This window comes from Osmia bicornis, chromosome 9 (genome assembly GCF_907164935.1).
Source record: "Osmia bicornis bicornis chromosome 9, iOsmBic2.1, whole genome shotgun sequence".
Classification (NCBI taxonomy): domain Eukaryota; kingdom Metazoa; phylum Arthropoda; class Insecta; order Hymenoptera; family Megachilidae; genus Osmia; species Osmia bicornis.
In genome coordinates this window covers 2,587,038-2,610,754 of record NC_060224.1, presented here as the reverse complement: position 1 = coordinate 2,610,754, position 23,717 = coordinate 2,587,038, and the positions used below count along the sequence as shown (strand labels likewise).

The following is a 23,717-nucleotide window of genomic DNA, read 5'->3' as shown; positions in this document are numbered from 1 at the left end:
AAGAAATTAGCAAAAAAAAAGACATTTTGTTTTTATTCTTTTTATACTTGTAAACTCATTAGAGGATTTGATGCACGTGCTTTATATTTTAATTGCGTAGCGGTAGATTTAAATGCCGTAGAGTCCCTATTAAATTTCCTTTTTCCTCTACCGACGCCTACAAGCCGTTTCAGAGTAGGTGGTACTATGTATTCAGGCACATCTTTCAAGTGCGGTTGTAACTTTACAGTATGTAATGCTTTGTCTTGTCTCAACGACTGTAAATCTCTCGGATTATCCTCAAAATAACTTTTCAATTTCTCACAATTCAATACCTCCTGTTTTATTTCTTTTAAACGAGCTTCGCGGACTGCTATTCGCGTTACCGCCTTCCACGCGTCCTTCGCTCGATATCTAATAAGAAAAAACAAGATTATGAACTCTAAATTTAAATAAACATTTAAAATTAACATACCTAAAACCTTCTACTTCTTCCAGTTTGAACTGATACGTTTTAAATAATGTATCACGATTGTAACAATGTTTCAATTCTGTTTCAACCTGTTCAAGAAGGGGCCTTTCTCTTATCGATACGAAACTCAATGCCGTTCCCTGATTTTTTCCTCTCGCAGTACGACCAGCCCTGTGAATGTAAGAATTCACATCCGGAGGAAAATCAAAATTAATTACATTCGACACGAACTGAAAATCTATACCACGCGCCACACCTGATTCTTTATCTTTTCTCCGTTTTCCTTTCTTAACTTTGACTATGTGAGGCTGGAAGGAATAATGAGAATCATAAATAAGTCATTCATTGCATAGTCGAGATTTATATCACGTACTTCTTCCAAAGATTTTTCATCTGATGCTATTATAATGTCATAAGTTCCGCTATTAAACTGTGTAACTGCTCTACATCGCGAGAGAGCCGGTAATTCGGAATTTAAAACACAAGTAGGTATACCAAACTGTTCCAAGAATAATTTTAGTTTGTAACATCTATCTACTGTATTCACGAATATAATAGTTTTTCCTCTGTAAATAAAAATTAGTTGATTTCTCTTTATGTTAATAAAATATTCTCTATGTGTGCCAACATTTATATGATTACCTAACTAAATTCAATTTCAACAAAGCATATAAAATTGCAGCTTTATCATTTTCTTCTGCAGCAAGACTATAATGTGATAATTGAGACAATGGAGCTAATGGTGGCTCTTCCAATTTTAAAGTTACTGGTCGATGGAGTACCAATTTTTTAAGTGCTAAAACATCTTCTGACAATGTTGCAGAAGCCAAGGCTGCTTGGTATACTGTTGGCAAGTAACTCAGGAGGCTCCTTATTTCATCCTCATATCCAAATGAAAATACCTGAAAAAGAAAAATAATATTGTTAGTACAACCAATGTATTTAAGAAAGATTAAACAACTTACCAGATCAGCTTCATCAATTATCAATGTTTCAAGGGAGTGTTTTAATTTCATGTTACTTGCTTTCAAATGCTGTAACAATCTCCCTGGAGTACCAATAATGATATCAGGCTTTTGATTTAACAATGGTTTCTGTGCAATGAGATCTACTTGTGGACTGACATCAACAACATTTACTTCTCTACTACATTTTATTGTCAAACTTATTATTACATCGTGTGTCTGTTTGCATAGTTCTTTGCTGGGTGCTATGATAAGCCCCTTAATGTCCTGCTTCTTCTGTGCTCTTTTGTTTAATAAAATCTTTTGAATCAAGGGTATAGCAAATGCAGCTGTTTTGCCAGATCCTGTGCGCGCTCGAATTAAAACATCCTTCCCTTCTAACATCAATGGTATGGCTTTCTCCTGTATTAGTGTAGGTTCTAACCAACCTAATTTTGCAACAGCCTAAGAAATATTTCATTTATATATAATTACAAACATAGAGTAAAGGTACTCAATCCCGGAGTATAGAATTATATGTAATAAAAGATAACTGATGTTGAAGAAATCATTCGTTTTATTATATAAAAATAACCTCAAGCTCGAAGGTACTAAGAATTTATCTCTTTACCTTCAAGATTCTATCGTCTAATTCTAATTCGTGAAAATTCTTTGGTTTCTCCTCATTTTCCTCATCTACTTCCATTTCGTTTGATGCCATAGCGGATACAAAAATATAATTCAAACTTGAAAACACGTGTCGACTTGGCTGTCAAGGAAGATCATTGAGATCAAAATGTTTACAATTACCGCATTTTTGACATTAGCACCTTCTGGTGTTGAAGAGGAGAACTATAAAAGGAATAATTTTTGCGCTCTCTATTGGCAAAAGCAAAAAGCTCCTTTTTAGCGCCAAATAGTAGATGGCACCATTTAGTTTTCAACAAATGGTGGAATTTTTGAAATATAGAAATTTGGAAGAACTTTTACGACGAGCAAATATTACTCTAAATTTTAGATTTACTTTTTATCAAAAGCGAAAGGAATGAGAAGAGTGACGGGAAGGTTGATACACCAAGCTATTCAACAATATTGACAATTTCTAGAATATATTGCTATATACACACTTTAATAACCAAAAACAAACATTACAGTAATAATATTGTTATTAATATAATATTATGTAATAATAGAATCGTTTATCAATTGTAGTGTAAACACTAAAAATCTTGTTTCCTCATTTATTGGAAAGAACAATGCATTCGCTTTGCCTCTTCATTAATTAATATTTAATTCATGATCGTCGCGAAGCAGCCGCGCTCGCGACTCGACGTTCCTCGATCGCCAAATGAAATTCTATATCTCACCTGCGTTCAATCGTTCGCTAGGATCGAAAAATTCATATTTAATATCATTTTTATTCCGGACGATCGATAACAGATTCATCGCCAACTTGTACACGAATCGTGGCCACAAATAATATTGTATGACCAAGCCTGTGTGGTTAGGGGCGAGGTATCGCGAGCGCGGCGAATCGCGACCCTGTCTCTCGTTTACCTTAGAATAATAAATATTATAGTGCAATATCTAAAAAATCTGTCTTTTTTATGCAACTTACACATTCAGTATTTTTTGCTTTTTCTTTTATGCAACGTACGCGAAAAAATGTACAATCGTTATTGCCCTTACAAACATTAAAATCTCTATACTCGAGTGGTGGTAAATCCGCGATCCCTCTCTCTGACCGCTAGAAAAGAATGTTTGATTCAAGATCGTGTTGTGGAGTGCTTGTGTGGAGAATCAAAAAAGAGGTGCAGCTGTGTTTGCTGTATGGTGATTTGAAAAAAATTCTCTCATTATTATTTCTTCTTTAATTCACTTTATGCATACACACGTGTATCGTCAATACCATGTGTCTATTTTCGCATTATATTAATTATGCGACTTTTATGCACTTGTAATATAACTCTCTTTCTCTCTATCTTTCTTTACCGTTTCATCCTTTTCTCCCCGTTTCTTTTCTCGCCAAATGTTTCGGCACTTTTTGGTCGTGGATATAACTGTGCGGGCTATATGTACCCCCGTATACAATACACAATATACACATTATAATACGTGTATCATACAGAGTGTTCCATAACGTATGGGACTAATTTTTAATCAGGGACATAGAACGCTAAGACAATGGAGAAAAATTTCTTTCCAAGTTAGAGCCATTTATTGTATTAATAAAAATATGTAAAAATCTAAATCCATCATCTGGATAAACTATTTTGGGATAAAAATATAAAATCGAGAAAAGCTGACAAGTTAAATTGATAATGGAGAAAAGTATAAAAAAAATTGAAAGATGACTGTAACTTGGATATTTTACACAGAAATTTTTCACACTGTTTTAGTATTCATCGTTCGCTGCTGAAGAAACACCCTGTACATTCCGTGAGAGTATATCTGTCGGATAGTGTTTTTAGCTGACACTCAAGTAATTAACACCGACGATAAATTACAATCGCGTGTGCACGTTTTCTATATTATGTACAATCGCGAAATAATCGGTATCTCGACCGCTTTCGCGCAGCCGTTCGATAGAAAGTTTAATAAAAAATACGTCTAGTTAAAATAAAAAAAAAAAAATAAAAATAAAAATAATAAGAAGCACGGATCAGATGTTGGTCGTTTAAACACGGATTCTATCTCCCGCAGGGAAATCAAAATAAACGATCGAAGAGAAACGAAGAGTCTCATAAAATGCGAATAAAGATCTTCGAAATGATTATTAGAAACATTCTCCGTAGTGGCGGAGAGGGAATTGTTTAATTTATTTTTTGAGCAACCGAAGCTTATCGAAAAACAGGATAGAAGAACGAGAATCATCGTGATCGAAATAAAATTCAATGGAATTTACGATAATTCAATAGGATATTTGTTCTCGAGTCTCTTTCAAACATTCAACGACGAATTTTCGTTCTTCCACGTGTAGCAAACTAATCAACAACTTATAATTACGTAAAATCATTATATCAATACGTAACAACACAGATTGCTATGAGAGAACATTGCTTCTAAGCTCGGTTCGCAAGATGAAAGGAAACACGTTCACAGTGATACCAATAATGATTTCAAGACTTTCGAGAGATTGCCTTCTGGCAAAGGTGTGCTGAGAAAAATCTAAAATCTCCTTAAATACCATTTAAAAATAAAAAAAGAAATTAAAATTTCACAGTGGAAAATAAAATTTTAAAAGAATGGAATTTAAACAACCCCCTTCAAGAATCAAAATTAAAAAATTTTTAATTTAATAAATCTACAATAATTAATCATTTTCTCTCAGCACACATGGATCAAGAGAAGAAGACGAAGGGGTTGAAGAAGTGCGGATCTGACCTTTCAACGAGAAGAGGGAACGATGTCCCAATCGAAGAATCAACTCTCTCGTCCTAAATGATTCAACCAGACGGTCAAGCAAAGGGTCACCGATAGCTTTGTCAACTTGTTTGCTGATAACAGGAGGGGCGGTACAATAACGGTGGATTACAATTGCAGTCGGTAGCGGTAAATAGATTAGCAGAGTAACTGACGATACGAATAGTAGCTAAGATCTAGGATGTACCTTGTATTCTCAGGGAAAGGGAGGAGATCCCGAAGATCTGATGATTTTGAGACGAGCGCAATGACTTTCGTCGACTCGAAATCATTCAGGAGAAGGTGAGCACGATACCGTGAAGAGAGTCGAATGGATTCATCTGTAAAAGGTCCGTCGATTCAAGTAACAGCGACACGTATGCTCAGTTTTATTCTTTATCTGAGCTATCTCGATCGGATATGTATGACTGAATTGTCACTGATACTTTGGAAAGAGACCTTGATCCCTGACTAGATTCCTCGAAGAATCCCGAAGACAGAGCCGTGAATCGAAGAAACGCATGAGAAATTCGCAGCGCGGACTAAAATTTGGCGGATCTCGTGGAAAGGGGACCTGATGCTAACTAAAGTCTGATATGTAGACTGACTTTGGGCCAGGTCTGGGTCGTCTGTGCGTGTCGTTCACGGGGTCTGCTACACGCTTTTTGCTATTCGCGACGACTCGCCTAAAATCGTATATCGACGATTCAGTGGTGCCTTAACAGATTTTTCGTTATTGGTCTTGATGAAGATTAAAATGCAAGTACTATTGGAGGATTCAGATCATCTTGCGATCAATTAATAAGGATAGAAAGAGGAGCCTTCTACCATTTATATTAATATTTTGAAAAATATTAAACGTACCCCTACTGTAATTGGGTACTGTGCAAAATTTCAACAAGATATTACATTTTCTTTTTTAAATCCAGGGAGTCTATGGAGGACCTCTAGGAACCCTCCAACCCCTTCACTCCTCTTTCTAATTTTACATTTTTGTTAATTGAATACTTAATGAATCTGTTCTCCAATAATCCATACAACTTCCTACAATTAGCATCACTGAATCGTGTACGATGTTATAAACGAACGTGATTAAAGATATGTTAACGTCGGCTACAAGGTATAGTGTATTTCTCTTTCTCTCTCTTTCTCTCTCCCTCTTTCTGTAACTATCTATTCTTTTTATATATATATTTTGTTCTTTTAATATTTATATATATATGTATCATCTCTCATTCACGCAGTCTCTAGATTTAAAGCACTCTCACGCCGGCTGAGACGATCACATGTGAACACTCGCAAGCCTGTCCTACTATGTACTGATGACGTAGAATACAGCTACATAAATTATATTCTCTTATACGCTTACAGTAATTGTATATCGTTTTTTATATACACACATATACCTACATGTGTATAGAGAGCGGGCCACCTAATCACGTTTCTCGAAAATTTTATAAAGAAGATGTTTCTCTTATTATTTTTCAAAATTTTCTATCAAATCAAGCCATCTATTCTATTAAATTAAATATCGAAATTTAAATTGGATTTTTCTATATATTATTATAATTAGGGAAGGTGATTACGAGGTCTGTTTTTAATGACCCACTCTATGTATACATATAAGTATGTCCATATGTATATATATATACTTATGTATGTACAGTGTCGGGTTAAAAATGATGCGTCTTGAAAACGTGTCACCAGCTGTGTCTAATTTTATTCTAGCCTCATTAATTACTCTCACCTTCACTTCCTTTTTTTCCCCTCTTTCACCACAGAAAAGCACTCATTGGCTCGATAAGCATTAGTTTATGGCTGGTGATAGTATCCAGGACACCATGCATTTCCCCCCCGCCACTGTATGCACCGTGTTTTACCTCATTTATCCCCCATGCTTGCTCGCGTTATCTTTATATTCCCAAAGGATGCTTTCCCTTGAAACACCGTACCCTATGGTACGTGCACCAATGTACGTATATTTCGTTTCGAATATTTTACCCTGGAATCACTTGCCTCCACGTTAAATGTTTAAAACAACCAAAAACTTGGCTATCACAGATGATAAAAATAAATTTCAAATATGCCGTCGTACCTTTCCCTCTAAGCTCAGTTTATCATTTTATTAAAAATAATTTCAAGTATGCCGCGTCGCTATTTATTTTCTCTAAGCTTCCTTATTTCAAAATTGCTGCTTCCTATATGTATACCGCAGCACCCTACTCGCATCGCTTTCGATAAAAAAATGTACTATAAAAAAAAAAAAAAACAATTAATTTAAGAAGGCGATAGAGAGCTTTAAAACAGTAAAACGCGTTTATGGATCGTCACTATAATCAATTCTCATCGATATCGCGGTCAAGTACGGTGATAACACCTGCGATGCAGAATGCAATTTCATATGCACAAATACATACATATATACATATATATACCTCATCGCAACACGTTGTTTTTTTTGTTTGTTATAAAAAGCGACGTTTCGCTCCTTTAGCCGACGAAACGCTTTTATGAAAGACGCAGTCGCGACGTTTCTTTTTAACGCAATCCATTTCACAATACTACATCGCTCTTTCTATTTTTTATTTTTTCACTTTTTGTAAAAATTTGCTCTCTCTCTCTCTCTCTCTCTCTCTCACTTTGCTCTCCGCTTTTACATTGCACACTAAAACACGCTTGCTCTTTGTCTCACGCGCGTTCTTTGCTTCTCTTTTACATTTTTTTCTCTTTTTTTTAAATTTATTCTTTTACTCCGTTTGTTTTTCGTTAACCGCGAGTTAAAAATTTAAAATACTCGTATTACACGTAAGTATTTATGACCCTGTTTTCGTAAAGGCTTTCTAACATAAGTGGATACCGGCCGAGGAAGATTTGAAAAATGAAAAGGGTTCGGAAGAGAAGGTACAGCTGCACGTGTATATGCGAGGGCGGTGCAAAAGAAACAGAGGAAGATGATGATGATGTATCGTGTGTATATACGTGTCTCTTCACGCGTTTATTCTCATTTTCGTGCGGTTCTTCTTCGTCTCGATGGCATCGAATGATTTATCAAAGCATGCAAGATCAAAATTAGTGCAATAATGTTAATTTATTTAAATGATCCACGATGACGTTCTTCGATAACTTTTCAATTTTAGAAAGGATTCATTAAGAATTTTTATATTTTCTAAGTAGCTATAATTACGATATGAAGATTTATAGAATATACATTTCAAAATAATTTCAGAAATTTTCATCGTATAAAATACACTCTGATTCAGAAATTTCTAAGCTAGCAAGCTTTTTTTTATTCTTCTAAAGCAATGATATGCAATAGAGCACGATTTTTAATTATTAATCAGACTTGTCTCTTCGTTCGAGATCGATCATGGATCATTTTAAGAATGATTTAAGACGAAGAAGATGTATAGGATGAACGAAAAGGGGATGGAGCTCGCATCAAGGGGATGAAGCACATCAAATCCTGCTTTTCTGATAACGATCTACTTAATTGGATCGCAGATTAATGCAAAAAATTAAAGCTTTTTATATATAATCCCTGTTGCAGAAATCTTCGCACGATTCATTTTTCTTCTGCTTAAATGGTTGCAACGAATGAAATGTCCATTGTTAATTTTCTAAGGAAGACTCTATAGTCAGGTAATTAATCAACCTTGAAAATTAAAACGGAAGACTTGGGATGATTAAAGGGTAAGATTATTTAGCACAAGTTCAACAATTTCACGAATGAAAATAAATATTGATGAAACACATTTTACACGTTGCAACCTAATAATTTTTTTCCCACTCAATGCCGATTTGTTTCCCATCGTTTCATGGCGAAAGCAATTTACTGGAATCAAAATAATTAATCTTTTATCGAATGGTAACACTGAACGTGTTAAATTATGAAATAAAATAATTGGTATAAAGTACTCGAAGGCTGTAATAAAAATTAAATTGGAAAAAATCGACAGGCAGAGATGGAAAAAACATTATTCGAGAAACAATTGCATCATTATGGGTGTGTAACGACGATTTGGCACAGATATTTAATCAGTCCACGATTTTTTTTTCTCCAAGCTTGGCACACGGCTTTGAGCCATTCACCCTCAATATATTATTCTCTCCTTTTCTTTTTTTCGTTCATTTGGCACACACATATTAAAAGAAAGAAGGAAAACAATGACACTCTCTGCGACTCGATTATAATCTCAAGCATGGTACCGTATTTTCATCGGGTACTCGAGTTTCTCCTCGGTTTCTCGCATTTCTCTAATCTCTTTCTCGTTTAATCGTTACAGAAAAATATGACGTTTGAAAAATCTTGGGCCGCAGCCCCGATCGCGCTCGAGTCTTTTCTTCACGCGCCCTTCAGGCGAGAAAATTCCAAGGTTTTCAACCCTTTACTCTGTAACTCGCCGTATGTAGAACGCGTGTGCTTCAATATCCTATAAAAACTAAGTTATTTCTTAGCTGATTGCCTTGCGTTACGGTAAGGTTTGGGCGACTGATCGGATTCACTTCTGAAAGTGACACGCGTGGATTCCATTTAAATTCGTTCGAAAATTAAAATAATTCTTCTATCGTTAATAAAATATATGCAAACGATTTATTATTACTCTCGATACTACTTCTAATTTGAGCAAAACTTATGGGTATCCCTTACGTTTCATGATATGTAAATTAATTGTATCAATATTAGATTTTATTGCACGAATCAGGGAATTTATTATTGAGAACGATTTTAATTACCCCGAGAACCTTAAAACGAAAGAATATTTTTATAAAAAACAAAATATACTAAAATATTTCTCCTATCGCTAAATTTATCACTTTTCTACATCCTAAAACTATATCCCGGTTAAATAAATAATTTTGTACTTTTATAATCCCTTAATTGTACCAATCGACGCGTATCCCAGAAATTAGGAAAAATTTTCAACGATGGAACCCACATGTGTCGCATGAATCACAAGGAATTCAAATCAGTACCCGCGCAGTAAGGATAAGGCCCCTGCACTAACAGATTGCTCTACGCCACAACGATACGATCATGTTCCTATTAAACATTTTCGCTTTTCCTTTAAATAAATTCGTTCGAGGGCAAATGACGAGACAAATACGTATAGATAAGATTAGTGAGAAGGATCAAATTGATCAAAACGACTGACCTTTGTGGGGTATAAATGGGCACCTTTCGAGTTTCTTCAAACTACTCGTACACGTCGCTACTGTTCGTGAACAATCACGGGAAGGGGTTGAACCGTGTATCCAAATCGACGATCCTCTCACATTTCTCTCATTTCTCGTTGAAGAACCACGAAGAGTAACGTCGAGATGGTCCAACTTCTTCCAGAACTTCGAGGGACACTCTGAGTGATGTTGGATACCCATAGAGATGCCATGGTGTTTTATTTCTTGCATTTTCTCTTTACATTTCTGTATCTTTTTTATGGGGTGGAAATGGACGTGGATGTGTCAAAATTTAATTTATTATTAACAAGTTCCCTGCCATAAAAATTTGACAATCGTGTGGCAGGGAATTAATATATTAATTAAAATGAAACTTATGGTCATTTCCAATCCTCTTCTTCTCTACGTTTTTATTCATGGATCCTCATCAAAATCCATGTCCATCCCCTCTCCAAATTCTGGTACAAAAGAAGCATTAATAAAACGTATATGGCACCTCTGGATACCTCCTGAACACACGCATGTTCCTATGTACATAGGATCCCATTGTTCAATCGATCCCTCTAAACGTGGCACCTCTTCATCATGAATACGAAATTACACTGGGTAGATGATGATCTTAGAGGCTACTAAACGCTACGAAGAGTCGACTCGAAGGTATACTACGAGATACAGATGTCCGAATAAATATGAGCTTATTATCGGAGCAGAAGAGAGATTAATTAGTTCGTAATCTAGTCATATGTGTCAGCGGATATGCATCTGGAGTACATCACTCTCGCGATCATTTCTAATCATCTGAGAGCAAATCCATGGGTTAATTGATGATTCAACGAGGAAATGATCGCGAGATTTAAATTACGATGATGATTATTTTCGACTGGAACACGGTGGACAATGTCATTCGACGAATCCAAGAATATAGACACTGCGATTGAGTACGAAGAAATTGAATAATCAATGACCACCGTTCTCCGTTCGATTCGATGATAAAAAATCACTGGGAATTTAACCCTTCTCCCTCGACTCGGAAGATTCTACGTACCTATATTCCATCCGACGAAACGAGACATTAAATGCATAGAAATTCACGTGCTCGAAGCAGGCTCGGCTCGCAGTACACAAACCTCGACCGATATTCTTGAAGAACATGGAACAACTGAGCCTCAGCTCTGCGTTGAGCGCGCGAATTTGTAAACATATCCTGACTCGTTGAACGGATTATAATTTTTGTTCAAAGTAACACTGGTGAATATTAATCTTAACGTTACTTACAATGATTGTTTTAAACAGTTCTGAAATTTAAGGAGCTTTCCTCCTTATAGTCTTATATAAAATCCTAGCCACGTTTAAAAACCGATCTCTATAAAAAATACTACTAACACTTAAAGTACACCCACGATTGTAGTACTAATTTTCTTTTGGCACAATTGCAATGAAAAAATACACAAATTTGGTCCGATCTTCCATCGCGTAGCATACCCTAAATTCTTCTAACACCTAACCACCGATCTAACTTAATTTTAACAAATAAAATCACGTTCATTCAGTGTTCAATAATTCTTTCAAATGAAAATATAAGTCGAGGGAGAAGAATTACGATTACGTGTACAAACGCGTGGATCGATTTTGACATCCACAAAATTCAAATTCGACCACGCGTTTCGGAAAAATAAAAAATGAAAATTCAAGAAAATGAAAAAGAGCATTCTAAAGCTTTCTCTGTCGCACTCTCAAGCATAGCACAATTTTATTTCTCACACAAACACGCGCATTACAATCGCACTCTCATGCAACATAGCCGATTACGATGGTCCCTTTTTTTATTTAAACCAAAAAAAGGGTACCTTGCGAAGCACGTGCATCTTAATCTTTCTTTTCCTCTGCGACCTCTGTGTTTTTCTGTCTGCCATAAAAATCGTCCTTAACTACTTACTAATAATCGATTTCTAATCACAGCAATTATTTATTGTTGATATACACAATCATACAGCATCTCTCTCAATTATTTAACTTTTTTTTTTTTGTTATTTTTCATAGCTTGCCTGTGGATTCTATCGTATTTTTTTTTTCGTTCTTCCATGGGCTACTTGCTTTTTTTCTTTTTTTCCTTCAGCAGAGGCTACTTTCTTTCTCGCTCGTCTGTGTCTGTTTATTTTTCCTCTTATCTCTCTTAATTTCTCTATCGTTCTTTCTCCTCGAAGCGTTTTACGGGTACGTCGTTATCGGTTTCTCGATAGAGAGCGGAAGGGCGAAAAGGTTTGCGGACGAAGAAGCGGAACGCGAAGAGATACGTGATGCAATTCTGAAGACACGAAGAGGGACAACAACGAGAAGATCCATCGGCGGGGGAGGACAATATTCTGTGTACATCTGTGTATAAATGTGTCTCGTGTGTCTGTGTGTGTGTGTGTGGTGAGAAAAGAGAGAAATGCTTCGTCGAAAAACGCCAATGATGAAATCTTTTCATCGTCGCAAACCGTGAAACGATAACAACGGATAAATAGAAATAACAGTACGAATTAAATAAGTTACGTCTCTTAACTTAGCGTATAAAAAAGAACAATGACAGAACAAACGTTCGGTACGATAAAAAATAGAAACACATTTAAAAAAAAAAACATACAAGGTGTCTAGATTCTTTCCTGTTAAAATTTGTGACTATACTCTGAAGATGAAAATAATAATATTATATGAAAATTGGAAAATTATTGAATATATGAAATATAATAAATTTAAGTTTTATATAATATTCATTTTTTTTTATTTTTATCTGGAGAATAAATTCACCTATTTTATAGAAAATATCTGGAACACCGTGTGCATAGGAACAGAAACTTAAGTTCCTACATTTCGAATAGAGTTTTCAACTTTCGGCTCGATTGAGCAAACGAATTAATTTAAGAAAAAAAAAAAAGAGATACAAATAAAGTTAGCGTTAAAAAACGCTGAATAAATAGAAACGTTCGTTCGATCGACGATGAAGCGACGTCGCTCCAACGAAATCAATAAATATTTACAACGAGAAACGCGTTTAATATTATTTACAGTGTCGAATCACGAAAGACTGGGGAGGGGGGTGAAATAATTTTGAGCGATCGAAGGGGTTTTGTCGAGGGCGAAATTAAACGTCGATCACAGAAACGCAACGACATCGTATTGCACACCTTTCTCACATTCCTCGACTATTTTTCTTTTTTAAATAATAAATAATTCAGTGAAAGAAACATGAAGTTGTATGGAATTAAGATGAGGTTTGCAGGAAGCACGGTTTCCTCGAAATTTCTTTGGCACAGACCGGAAGTCTGGCTAACCAGAATTCTTCGAACGAAATTTACATGTATTCGAGCTATAATTAAAATGATTCGAATGAAAGATCATAAATTAATGATTTAACACAATGATTGCTACAACGAAGATTAAAATTTAAATGAACGCTATCTCAGTATACTTGCTCCAATATTAAATCAATGACACCGATCATCTAATGATAATCAATATATTAAAAAATCAAATTTTTCTTTTTTTATCTTCGAAGACACTGAATCTACCCTGCAACGCGTTCAATAGCTCGCCTGTGATCGAAACAAGTATTGTTTCCTAACATTCCATAAACCGGAAGTGATACCTAATGATGGAAGAACAGCGGACAAGGGTGAAGAGATGAAGAAGAAGAAGAAGAAGAAGAAGAAGAAGAGTACGCCTCCATATTGAAGCATAATGCTTTTTGAGCTCGCACCTGTATTTTCTTTTTTTTATCATCGCTAATTTAATCTCCTCTAATTGTTTTTTCCTTTTTCATTTTAATCGTATAATAAATATATATATATATTATATGTGTATATATAATATATCGTTATTTATATTCCATGTAATAATTTCATTTGTTCCTCCAACAGGAGAGGCGTTCCAGCGACCTCTCCATCGTTTTTCGAATAAAAACGAACGAGCGGACGCTGGTACGCGCTGATCAGCTCGCTTCTCCGCTCCGACACGCGAGCGGAACAACACTTTCCGACGAAAGGAAGAAAGGAAAAAAGAAAACGAAAACCTTATCTCCCCTTGTTCAGCGTTAATTTCGGTGAAATCGAGTCTCGCATGCAAAAAACTACGGAACTACGTGTTTAATTACCGCGCGCGGTTAATTGTTACTTTCCCTCGGTGTTCCGTGCGCACGATCGCGAGTCCACGATCGATCTTCGATTCTCGATCATAAGCGAATCGAACGAATTCTCTGGGAAATTCGTTGAACGGTGTAAAAGCGTCGATCTTTGCAAAATATTTGCAATTCAACAAACTAAATATTTCTTTTGATAAAATAAAATACAGAGGGACAGAAAAGATCTATCGTTTGTTATACGATGATAGATCCTTTCTTCCTGAATTTTATACCTGAAAGATTATTAAATAATTTTTTCTTGTTTAACACAAGGTAAAAAATTCTCAGCAAACTTCTTCGCGTTTGTAAAAAGTTTTAATCTATCGATTGCTATGCAAAAAAAATGCTATGCATAATAAATATTTTTCATACCCTGCAAGATGTTTTATCAACTTCCTCTCGCTGGTATTCTCCTGGAAAAAAAATCATTTAAAATCATTTCCTCGTACAAGAGAAATCCATCAATTCAATTTCAAAACGTAACAATAAAAAATAGATAACAAAAGAAACATAAACGAAGATTCTTGAAGACATCATCAATGTTTCAATCTTACTTTCACTATCATTAAAATACCCAATTTCAATTACTTGTTTACTACTAAACGTCAGTCAATACTATTTCAACTACAATCATTATTCATAGTTTTCACTTTCAAATTCAATACCGCAACTTTCTCCTCCCGCGTCTGCTTTATCATTCAATTTAACAACGAATCGAACAAATTACTTTCACGAGAAAATTAATAAATAGAATCTTACTACTATCACAACAGAATACTTTTTAGACTTTTAAAATAAATAAATATTTACAAATATCACTATCACTGTCCAATTTCTATCATAAAAGAATTAAAAAAAATTAACACGAATTAAAATTTTCAAAAATTATCATAAATATACTCTCCGACGCTTTTCCCGTCTGAGAATGAGAAAAAAAGAAGATAAGATCGTGGACGTCGAACGTGTCGGAACACCATCGATAGAAAAATCGCTAACGAACCGGCCCCCTAATTAATATCAATATTGTATAATATTCAGCGTCCTTGTTCACACACTCGATACGATTATAATAATTAATTATAATAGTACTCTCGTATTTCTCTCCCGTCTCGTAATTCTCATTTTCTTTTTTTGTTTCTCTCTCGTTTTAAATATAAAAATGAAAACTAACGTATCTTTGGCTTGTTCCCTTTACCAATCGGCAGCAGCCACCGTGCGTGCGCCCGCACGTGCTGCGGCGTGCATCGTTTATGTATCTTATTACACTGTTTATTATTATTCATGTTTTTTTTTTGTTCTTTTCTTCATTTTTTTTTTCTTTCTTTTGTTCGTTTAAATATCTTTTTTGTTTTTTTCTTATTTTTTTGTACAGCTTTGTACACTCAAAAAATGTATGTATCCGTGTACGCGCGTGCGTGCCTTCTTCGTCTCTACTCGGCGTGTCTCTCTATTCAAAGCGTGTGCTCCGTTTACCTGTTTCCCATTTCTTTTCATATCCTCTGCGTTTCTCGCCTCGTTATAATTTATTTACACATCTGTAATTCCTTTGTCGAGAGCGCGCGCACAATTATCCTTACATACCTCCACGTGTACCTCCTTTCTCCGACCATTTATAACAATGTCCAAGTGTGTGTAAATGTGTACACGGTCTCCCTCTCCCCTTTTATTTTTTGTTTCTGATTCTAATAAAATGTTGTTCTTGTTGTTGCTCTCAGGTTGTGTGTATTTTTTTTTTTTTTAAATTGTGTGAGTGTTTTCGTGTATGTGTGTTGATTAGCAAGCTGGTTGAACACAGTGCGTGGCCCAGCCCCAGATGCCATTCGACAGCTTCGCGTGCGTCGTGACGCCCCGCGTCCTTCTTTTTTCTTTCGTTTTTTCTTATTTTCTTTCTCGACGACGACAACGACATACGTTTGTTGTTGCTTTCTTTCTTTCTTTTTTTTTTTATTTTTTGTTTGTCTGTCTCACCACTTTTAGTGGATCGGCGACTTAACGATGTGGTCCGGCGGGATGAAGTACGTAGATATCGGGATTCCCGACGTTTCCTGCGATATCCTGAAACAGAATTGGCCGTGTCTGTCAGACGGGTTAACTAGCGAGCCGATTTCCGCTCCGACTCGCGGGCACGCGTGCTCGTTGCTCGTCCACGCGGAACAGGATCTTCATGTCAGTTTCTTTTTTTCTTGGTAGAATATGAAATTAAACTTCGTAACTGGTTTATGATAAATTTTACGACGAATATAGATTACATGGATTTGTTTTATTTTTGAAAATGTTTTAGAAAATTTATATTTCTTTGGAACGAGCAACGAGAGACGCGTGTCCGCGCCTCTTTTCAAGGTAACATGCGGTGGATCTGCGGAAGATCCTCGATCATCGAGACAGAGGTCGCGTTCTCGGTCCCAGTCCGTCCACTTCCGGTTCGCACGACAATTTTCCACGACCCGAGTGTCTATTCATTAACCCTCTACTGTTTTAATAAAAGAATAGACAAGATCGAACAAGTATCAAGAACCACAAGAAATGGAAAGTATTATTAATGATTCATTGGGTTAATTTGCGAACTTGACAATCGTAGAAAATCATCTCATGGAACGCACCGTGTCGGGACGCGTAACCGAGTCGACAGCGATCATTCACGTGGAATGATTCCCGGATGGGTTCGGATGATCTGGTCGGTTCTGGTTGGCCGAGGTCGCGATCGGATACGTACAATGAAAAATCAAAAACCGAAAAAAGAATGAGACGAATAAACAGAATGCATGAAAAAGAATCTAACACGCTATTGGATATCAATAAAAACAGTCAAGAAAATTATTTAAAAAAAAAAATAAAAAAAATAAAAATAAATTATTCGTTGTCGATAAACGATTCGTTAAAAAAAAATTGGGAAGAAGTGTCAATTAACGGGACTACAAAGGAGCGGATGGTGCTTACCAAAGACGGGCAGGAGCCTGGGTCAAGTTGTTTGGATGGATACATCTTCTCTCTCTCTCTCCCTCCCTCTTTCTCTATATCTCTCTCTGTACTGAGTTCTCTCCACTCTTGGTACGTTTAATATATGCACGTTATGCACACTTAACAGATTTCTATATACACATATATGCTCTTAACGGTTTTTCCCTATACGTTCACAGTATTTCTTTCACGTACCACACTGGACAGCGAACATACGTTACACGTGTGAACAAAGACACGTAGCAACGTTGCATATGTTACTGTCCACTTCTTTAAAGCTTCTTTTCTCTTGCTTAGTTGTTTATTTCATCCGACAGTGTACACGTAGGAATATAATAAATTCCCATCTCTCTTTTCTTTTTTTTTTTTCTTAAAAGAAATAATTAAAATATGGAGTATAAATTTTGATTTATAAGCAGCCCTATTTTCAGAAATTCACGTGTGCACTGACGGGTCAAGAGTGAAAGAAATAAAAAGGTATACCGCGTGGAATGGTGTGCTCTTTCAAGATGGGCCCAAATTAAATCGAACAACGTGAAATAATTAATACCAAAGAGACTTTACTTTGTTCGTAATGAACGCTGGCAGTGACCGTGCTAAAAATTTGCAAAGTATTAATTATAACACAGATAATTAATATGAAATTTCTCGTTACTCGATTTAGAATGGTTTTCATCTCGTGCACTCCCGATCGAGCCCCATTTCTAAAAGGAGGTAAGCAACAATAAAATGCAGCACGCCAAGAAACGTGGTCGCGCAATGTACTGAAATATTAATTAGCCACGGGAACGTGTAAATAAAGAACGAGAAGAAACTGGTAGTACACCTGTTTCCAGCAGTGAACAAACGGAACTCGATGTTGGAAACAAGAAAATAAGAGTGCGTTGCGGGACCTCGTTCGTAGGAAGGCCGAGCCAGTTGGTTGTTCTCGTATTATTATTTTTTTTTTCTTCTTCAATTTTCTTCTCTTTTTTTTTTTTCATGTATTAAACACGCCTAGCTTTATTTAACAAGGTGATACAGGGTAGCTAATGTCTTGTTAAGCACACAAGCTCTGCGACATCGTTTATAAGAGACCAATATACAGATTGAAGACTAATACGTTACCTAAAAAGAAAAAAGAAACAAGAAAAAAAAGGTCCTGTGTGAGTGTGTGTATACTCTTGATAATAACCGTCAGATCTCCCTTGCTCATCTGATTCAAACGATTCTCTGTCTCATCGTTACTCTAAGCACACTCGCTCCCTCCCACTCTTTCTCACATGCAAACTATTCCATGTTTAATAACATGAAAATCATCGACGAAGTGAGAAATCATTATTGTCTCGACGAGAGAACCAAAAAAAAAAACTGGGACGAGACTACACGGTGTACAGAATGTAAAACGCAATGAATGTATACTATTCTACGAAGACGTCTGTATCGTGTTCGTGACTCCTATCTGCGATTGAAATGTTGATTTATTATGATTAAATTTATTTTCATTAATCATTGCAGGAACGAGTTACGATCGCGATCACGTCAGAAAAAAACCGACGTACAGCGGTGAGCATTGATGGTTTTTCTTAGAGGAAAAGACGAGGTGGGGGGAGAAAGGTCCATCTAATCATGGCATTTAAGTTTCCAAATTTTAAAAATTAAATTTTCTAAAATTTTAAATTATAGCATTTTCCAAATTATAGTGGTGATTTTTAAATTATGGCATCCAAGTTTTTAAATTTCTGAATTATACCATTTAACTTTCTAAACTTCTAAACTATAGCATTTTCCAAATGCAACGGTGGATCTTTCTTTCCCTACATCACCTTTCTCCCTAGGAAAAGCTATCAATGCTCGACACTGTACGAACGATCAAACACCCGATTTAAGAAGTCTACATTCGCTCGATCTACGCAAATATCTCCTCGCTACGAACTAGAAATTGAGCACACAACATTGATCTGGGAACTCCTATGCAGCCGGATCGTTCATTAAGAACAGACAATTATTAATATTATTAAACACCCTCTTGGTTCGTCGGGTCTTCTTCTCTTTCCTGTTCTTTTATTCAATCATGAAATATCTTCTGTTATTAACACGTTGTTGCCACAAATTTAATCCATTCAAATAATTAATTTGTCAATTAAAATTTAATAAATTCTAAGAGGAATTAATATAATATCAACCCAACTTAGAATTTTCTTGAATAATTTTGATTTCAGTTACTTGGTGGTATTAAATTTGGGGTGTTAATTAATGATGATCTCCACAATATTCAACGTGTTAACATGGCAATCTGGTTTCTTTCAAGAAAAACCCATCGATCAAGATCTTCATATTTCCTTCCCTTCTGTATATGTGTTGGTGTACCGTGTAAATATGTATGTAAAGTGTACGCACGTATACGTATCTAAAATTGTTAGTTTATCTTGTTAACGCTAATTAACTTGAACTCACTGGAGGATCATTTACTTTCTTCTCTCTATTTGGTAATACGTCTATAGATTCGTATAATATAATTCGAGCGTGTTCCTCGTGAGAATATGATTACGTTCCGTTTATTTTTCCATATATATATATATATAATTATCGTTATTATTCGTTACAATTAAAAACGACCACTATTGCAAAAGAAAAAAAAATCGATCAGATTATTTCCGTATAGCGAATGAATACAAATGTCTTTTCTCTATGACTTCATCCAAGTATATCATAAGCTCGCTTTCATTCCTCGTTCATTCTTGCACGATCGTTTCCGGAGGAAGTCCATCGACGTTTTATAACACGGTTACATGATTACGACACGATGTGTCTAAACAACGTCATTTTACTTTTCATTTTCACCCTTTTGTCCCATTCACTCTTGTTTTCGATAGAAGAAGAAAATAATAAAAAAAGAAAAATAATGCATATATATACACATATATGTATACATATACACATTATCATTCTCTGTCATACATCAGAAAAGTTTCTACCTTAAAATCCTCACACACTCGCGCCATTAAACTTCGAAGTGGTCGGCTATACAACTAGAAGAAAAAAAAATTACATCGGAATCACCTAATTCTAATAAGAAGAGCTTTCTTTATCTGCTTCAAACATTAATCAATCGTTAATTCATCGTAATTAATATTATGTATATGTATACATATATATATATATATTATATATAAAAAAGGCTGTCTTGCGACGGTGCACGAGCGGTCCCGTCCTCCGAGTCGTGTCACTCAGAGTAAACCCGATAGAAAAATCTGATTATCATCATTATCGCGGTATCTTATGATACTATAGATGTTTCAAAAACAACAAAAAAATGGAATCAAAAATCACCAATCAAATAAAAGTATTCAAGAAAATAAATGTTTAATAAAATAATGAAAAAAGATATTATAAAAAGACTTGTGTACCTTGATTGAAAAAGGAACATGAAGGACTCGGAGGGCGTGTCGCACTAGTGTGAACGTCCGAAGACTTAGCGTCGGATCTCGCCGTGGCAAATTCCCGATATCTCAGGAAAATCAGCAAAAAAATGACGGATAGATAAATGATTCTGGATCCGAGATCAGTGTGACAGGGAATCGTAGACTGGTGTACGGGTCCTTATTCTATAACATACATCATGGTGTTAGAGAAAGTGATTAACCCTTTAATCCTTTCGCTACAATCTCCGTTCTGTTAAATTAGAAGAATATTAATGTAAGAAATTGCATACGTCAAAATGCTAATTATTCCAAAATTTCCATTGTATTCCACATATCGAACGACTATAATCATCTGTATCGTACAATTCTCATTTGCAACTTCCCTTACGACAGGTGTTTTCATGATTAATGACTCCGACGATGAACCTTATAATCCTAAACATTTTTTTGATTATTATCTGCCGTTATAATGTATACCATAAAACTACCAACTATCGAATCGAAATTACTCGATGATATACAAATTAGATATTCAAAGTGACAAATAGGTAATGTTACCCTAATGTTTTAAGCTAGGTCTAAAAATGTTCATCAAACGATTATAGTCCCCTATGATGTACAATGGTCGTTCAGTAGCGAAAGGGTTAAATATATAGATATACATATATATATTGATATTGGTCCGATCCTTAGCCAAGTCTTGATGCGGACTCGCGCTACCCTGGCGTCCGTACGCATTTATCTCCGATGTAAATCTCGTGTCTCGTGTGTTTATGATCAGAGTGCTGGTGGTAGTGATGATGAGTAATGCGTGTACGTGTTATGATCTCCCTGTCCCGTGTATCCGTCGATCGTCGTCGTCCACTTGCTCAGTACGGGTTGTACTTGGTGCGTTCTGATTTGAATTTGCCGCTGTCTGTAGGCCCCGGTGCGCCTGGGCTACGTAGCCTAGGCGTGAACTTGTGCGACCGGTGCACGCCGGTTGTCTGGACCGGAAGCGCGGATGCAGCCGCGCCAGCAGCACCACCTAGCAATTCCGTGAGTCCGCCGAGGGCGGTGAGGCTAGATAGGGCGTTGAGGGCGCCTGGCTTGCTTAGCAGCTGAGCCAAGGGAATGGCGCTGGCCAAGGGAGAGGCAGTGGTAGTGGTAGTAGAGGGAGAAGCACTGGCCCCGGATGCCCCGGGAGTGGTACCGCTGCCAGGGGTTTGGGTATTTTGGGCCTCTAGGTTAGCTTTCTGCAGTTCAACACTGGGGAAAAGACACAAAATGTAAAAAGGTGAGGGTGGGAACGTTCTTCTCGTAAAAAACAGTATAATGAATGTAATGTATGTAACGTGTGCGTAATTCACTGGGGTACGGGGTTAAGAGTTTTCTCTATTTATTTTTCATGTTAGAGTGCGTTGATAAATGATTTAAAAAAAAAAAAATAAAGAAATAGAATAAGTTGACCCTTGAAGGGTTCGGTGAAAATAGCGAGGTTGCTGATACTGGGTCATTTTTTGAGCAGAGTTAATAATTGATAATTAACATTTCCAGAAAAATAGAAATATTTATATAGCATCGGTAGCTCAAGATGCGAGTTAAAAATGACCCGGTATCGGCTGGCAGGGAGTGTGTTAAAATCAATAAATTCTATTCCTCTTCTTGCCTAAGTATAATCTGATGAAATCTAAAAATGATACATGGCCTCCTTAAGAAAATGGAAGGAAAGAAGACAAAAAGGGTTGGATGAAAAATCGTTTTTCCATCCAAAGCGACCACCTATCTTCTCTAATTCTCATCAAACAGAATCACTCGGCAAGAGAGGCAAGGAAATGAAACGCGGCTATGAACAATATGAAATTTTAATAATCTACGGAGCAAAGATTCTTAACTCGAATTGCTCTGAATAATTGAAACCTTTGCAACGATCACCGTTGCAAAAGATTCGAACGAGCAGAAGAGTAGTTCGAATTTACGAGATTATGAAAATTTCATAGAGCTCGGTGATAAATCAAACGGGCCGGCTAGAAGAATAGTTATCGATTAAAAATGATAGACACAGAGTGTAGCGTAGTGTGATGTTGGATAATAAAGAAAGAAATCAAGGTATTCAAAAAACAGGCTTCACAGAGAGTTATGCCACAGGTGTGTTCTATGGAGCGTGATACTCTCACGTACACCGGCTACGTGGTTCATGTCGGTGGGGAAAAGAGAAGAGTAATGCGCAGCGTCGGGACGCGTTTCATTCATCCTAGAATCATCCAACCGTATCGCTTGTTAAACAAACTCGAAACGCGTCCCGACGCGGAGGACGCGCGGCGAGGATTCACGATCGAAATGCTTAACGACCGTGTAACTCGTCGAAACCACGAGCTACGTCGTCGGACGGAATCCTTCTAACTTCCAAAGCGCGAAAGACAATTATAGTAATCTCGTGATCACCGACGAGATACGCGGTGGCCATTTCTTTGGCGCAGCAGAGCCATAATCCGTTGCATGACAGAGTGATCAGAGCACAGGCAGGAATCCATAAAAGAAAAATTTAGGAAAAAAAAGAGAGAGAGAAAAAAAAATCAGTCGATAGCTGAACTGTCCTCCTTAATTAAAATGTCTCATACATACATTCGTATATTCTAAAAAATGATACAGAAATTTTTATTAAATCTAAGGACAATTGAACTAAGGAGGGCAAAAAGAAGGCGTGACAAGTTCGAGCGGTATCGTATCACAGATACTTTTGGTAAAACGTGATAATAACCCGAGGATGGAACGTAGCATGGCTCTGCGAATCACTGAAAAGCGGAAATCAAAGTGAACCAGGCGCAGGAGTTGCACTCTGCCAAACGTTTAAACACCGCGTCTTTGCCTAGACGGTTCGTGTCGTTGATTTGGCAAATCCGCGTGTATGCTCGGGGAATCGGGTCGATAATTGGCCCTGTACATCGCTCGGCGTACCAGACACGGAACCAAGGGCGGAGATTATTGGGCAGAGTGCAAATCTTGGCCACCGGGAGTGCTGGGATGTATACAAGATACGTAATAATCATGACGACCAAATTTGTGAAATATCAGAGGGTGGAGATGATGAGTATACAACAATTCTGTCGCTATTTAAACAATGCAGCAGTAAAAATATATATGAGTGACAATCTGGAATAAAATATAATATGGATTATAATTTAATAACGTGGTGTGGGTGGAACAGAGCGTGAGAAAAGGTTCTTTTTCTTTTTCTTTTCATT

General features: G+C 36.4%; 2 protein-coding genes across 5 annotated transcripts in view; both read right to left on the bottom strand.

The window, feature by feature from the left end:
• Nucleotides 1–6: 6 nt before the first annotated feature.
• LOC114872138 (probable ATP-dependent RNA helicase DDX56) lies at nucleotides 7–2,286 on the bottom strand. Its single transcript, XM_029179005.2, has 6 exons — nucleotides 2,027–2,286; nucleotides 1,417–1,860; nucleotides 1,094–1,353; nucleotides 825–1,017; nucleotides 455–759; nucleotides 7–393 (listed from the first exon to the last, which is right to left on the bottom strand). The coding sequence occupies exons 1-6, from the start codon at nucleotides 2,114–2,116 to the stop codon at nucleotides 42–44; spliced, it is 1,644 nt and encodes a 547-aa protein (XP_029034838.2). The 5' UTR covers nucleotides 2,117–2,286; the 3' UTR covers nucleotides 7–41.
• Nucleotides 2,287–2,487: 201 nt separating this feature from the next.
• The window catches only part of LOC114872137 (poly(rC)-binding protein 3), a 116,581-nt gene continuing 95,351 nt past the window's right edge, over nucleotides 2,488–23,717 (bottom strand). For 3 of the 4 annotated variants that reach the window (XM_029179002.2, XM_029179000.2, XM_029179003.2), the window contains one exon: nucleotides 19,598–21,741. In XM_029179002.2, the coding sequence (XP_029034835.1) occupies nucleotides 21,363–21,741 (379 nt within the window). In that variant the 3' untranslated portion in view covers nucleotides 19,598–21,362. Of the gene's footprint in view, nucleotides 16,187–19,597; nucleotides 21,742–23,717 lie in introns of those variants that run through there. The other variant, XM_029179004.2, reaches the window with a different exon arrangement.

Bases quoted from the DNA above. Each gene is read 5' to 3' on its own strand.
- LOC114872138 (XM_029179005.2), bottom strand. From the start codon at position 2,116: ATGGCATCAAACGAAATGGAAGTAGATGAGGAAAATGAGGAGAAACCA. The intron at 760-824 runs GTACGTGATATA...TATTCCTTCCAG, and splicing joins ATGAAAAATCTTTGGAAGAA to CCTCACATAGTCAAAGTTAA. The intron at 394-454 runs GTATGTTAATTT...TTTTCTTATTAG, and splicing joins GAAGAAGTAGAAGGTTTTAG to ATATCGAGCGAAGGACGCGT.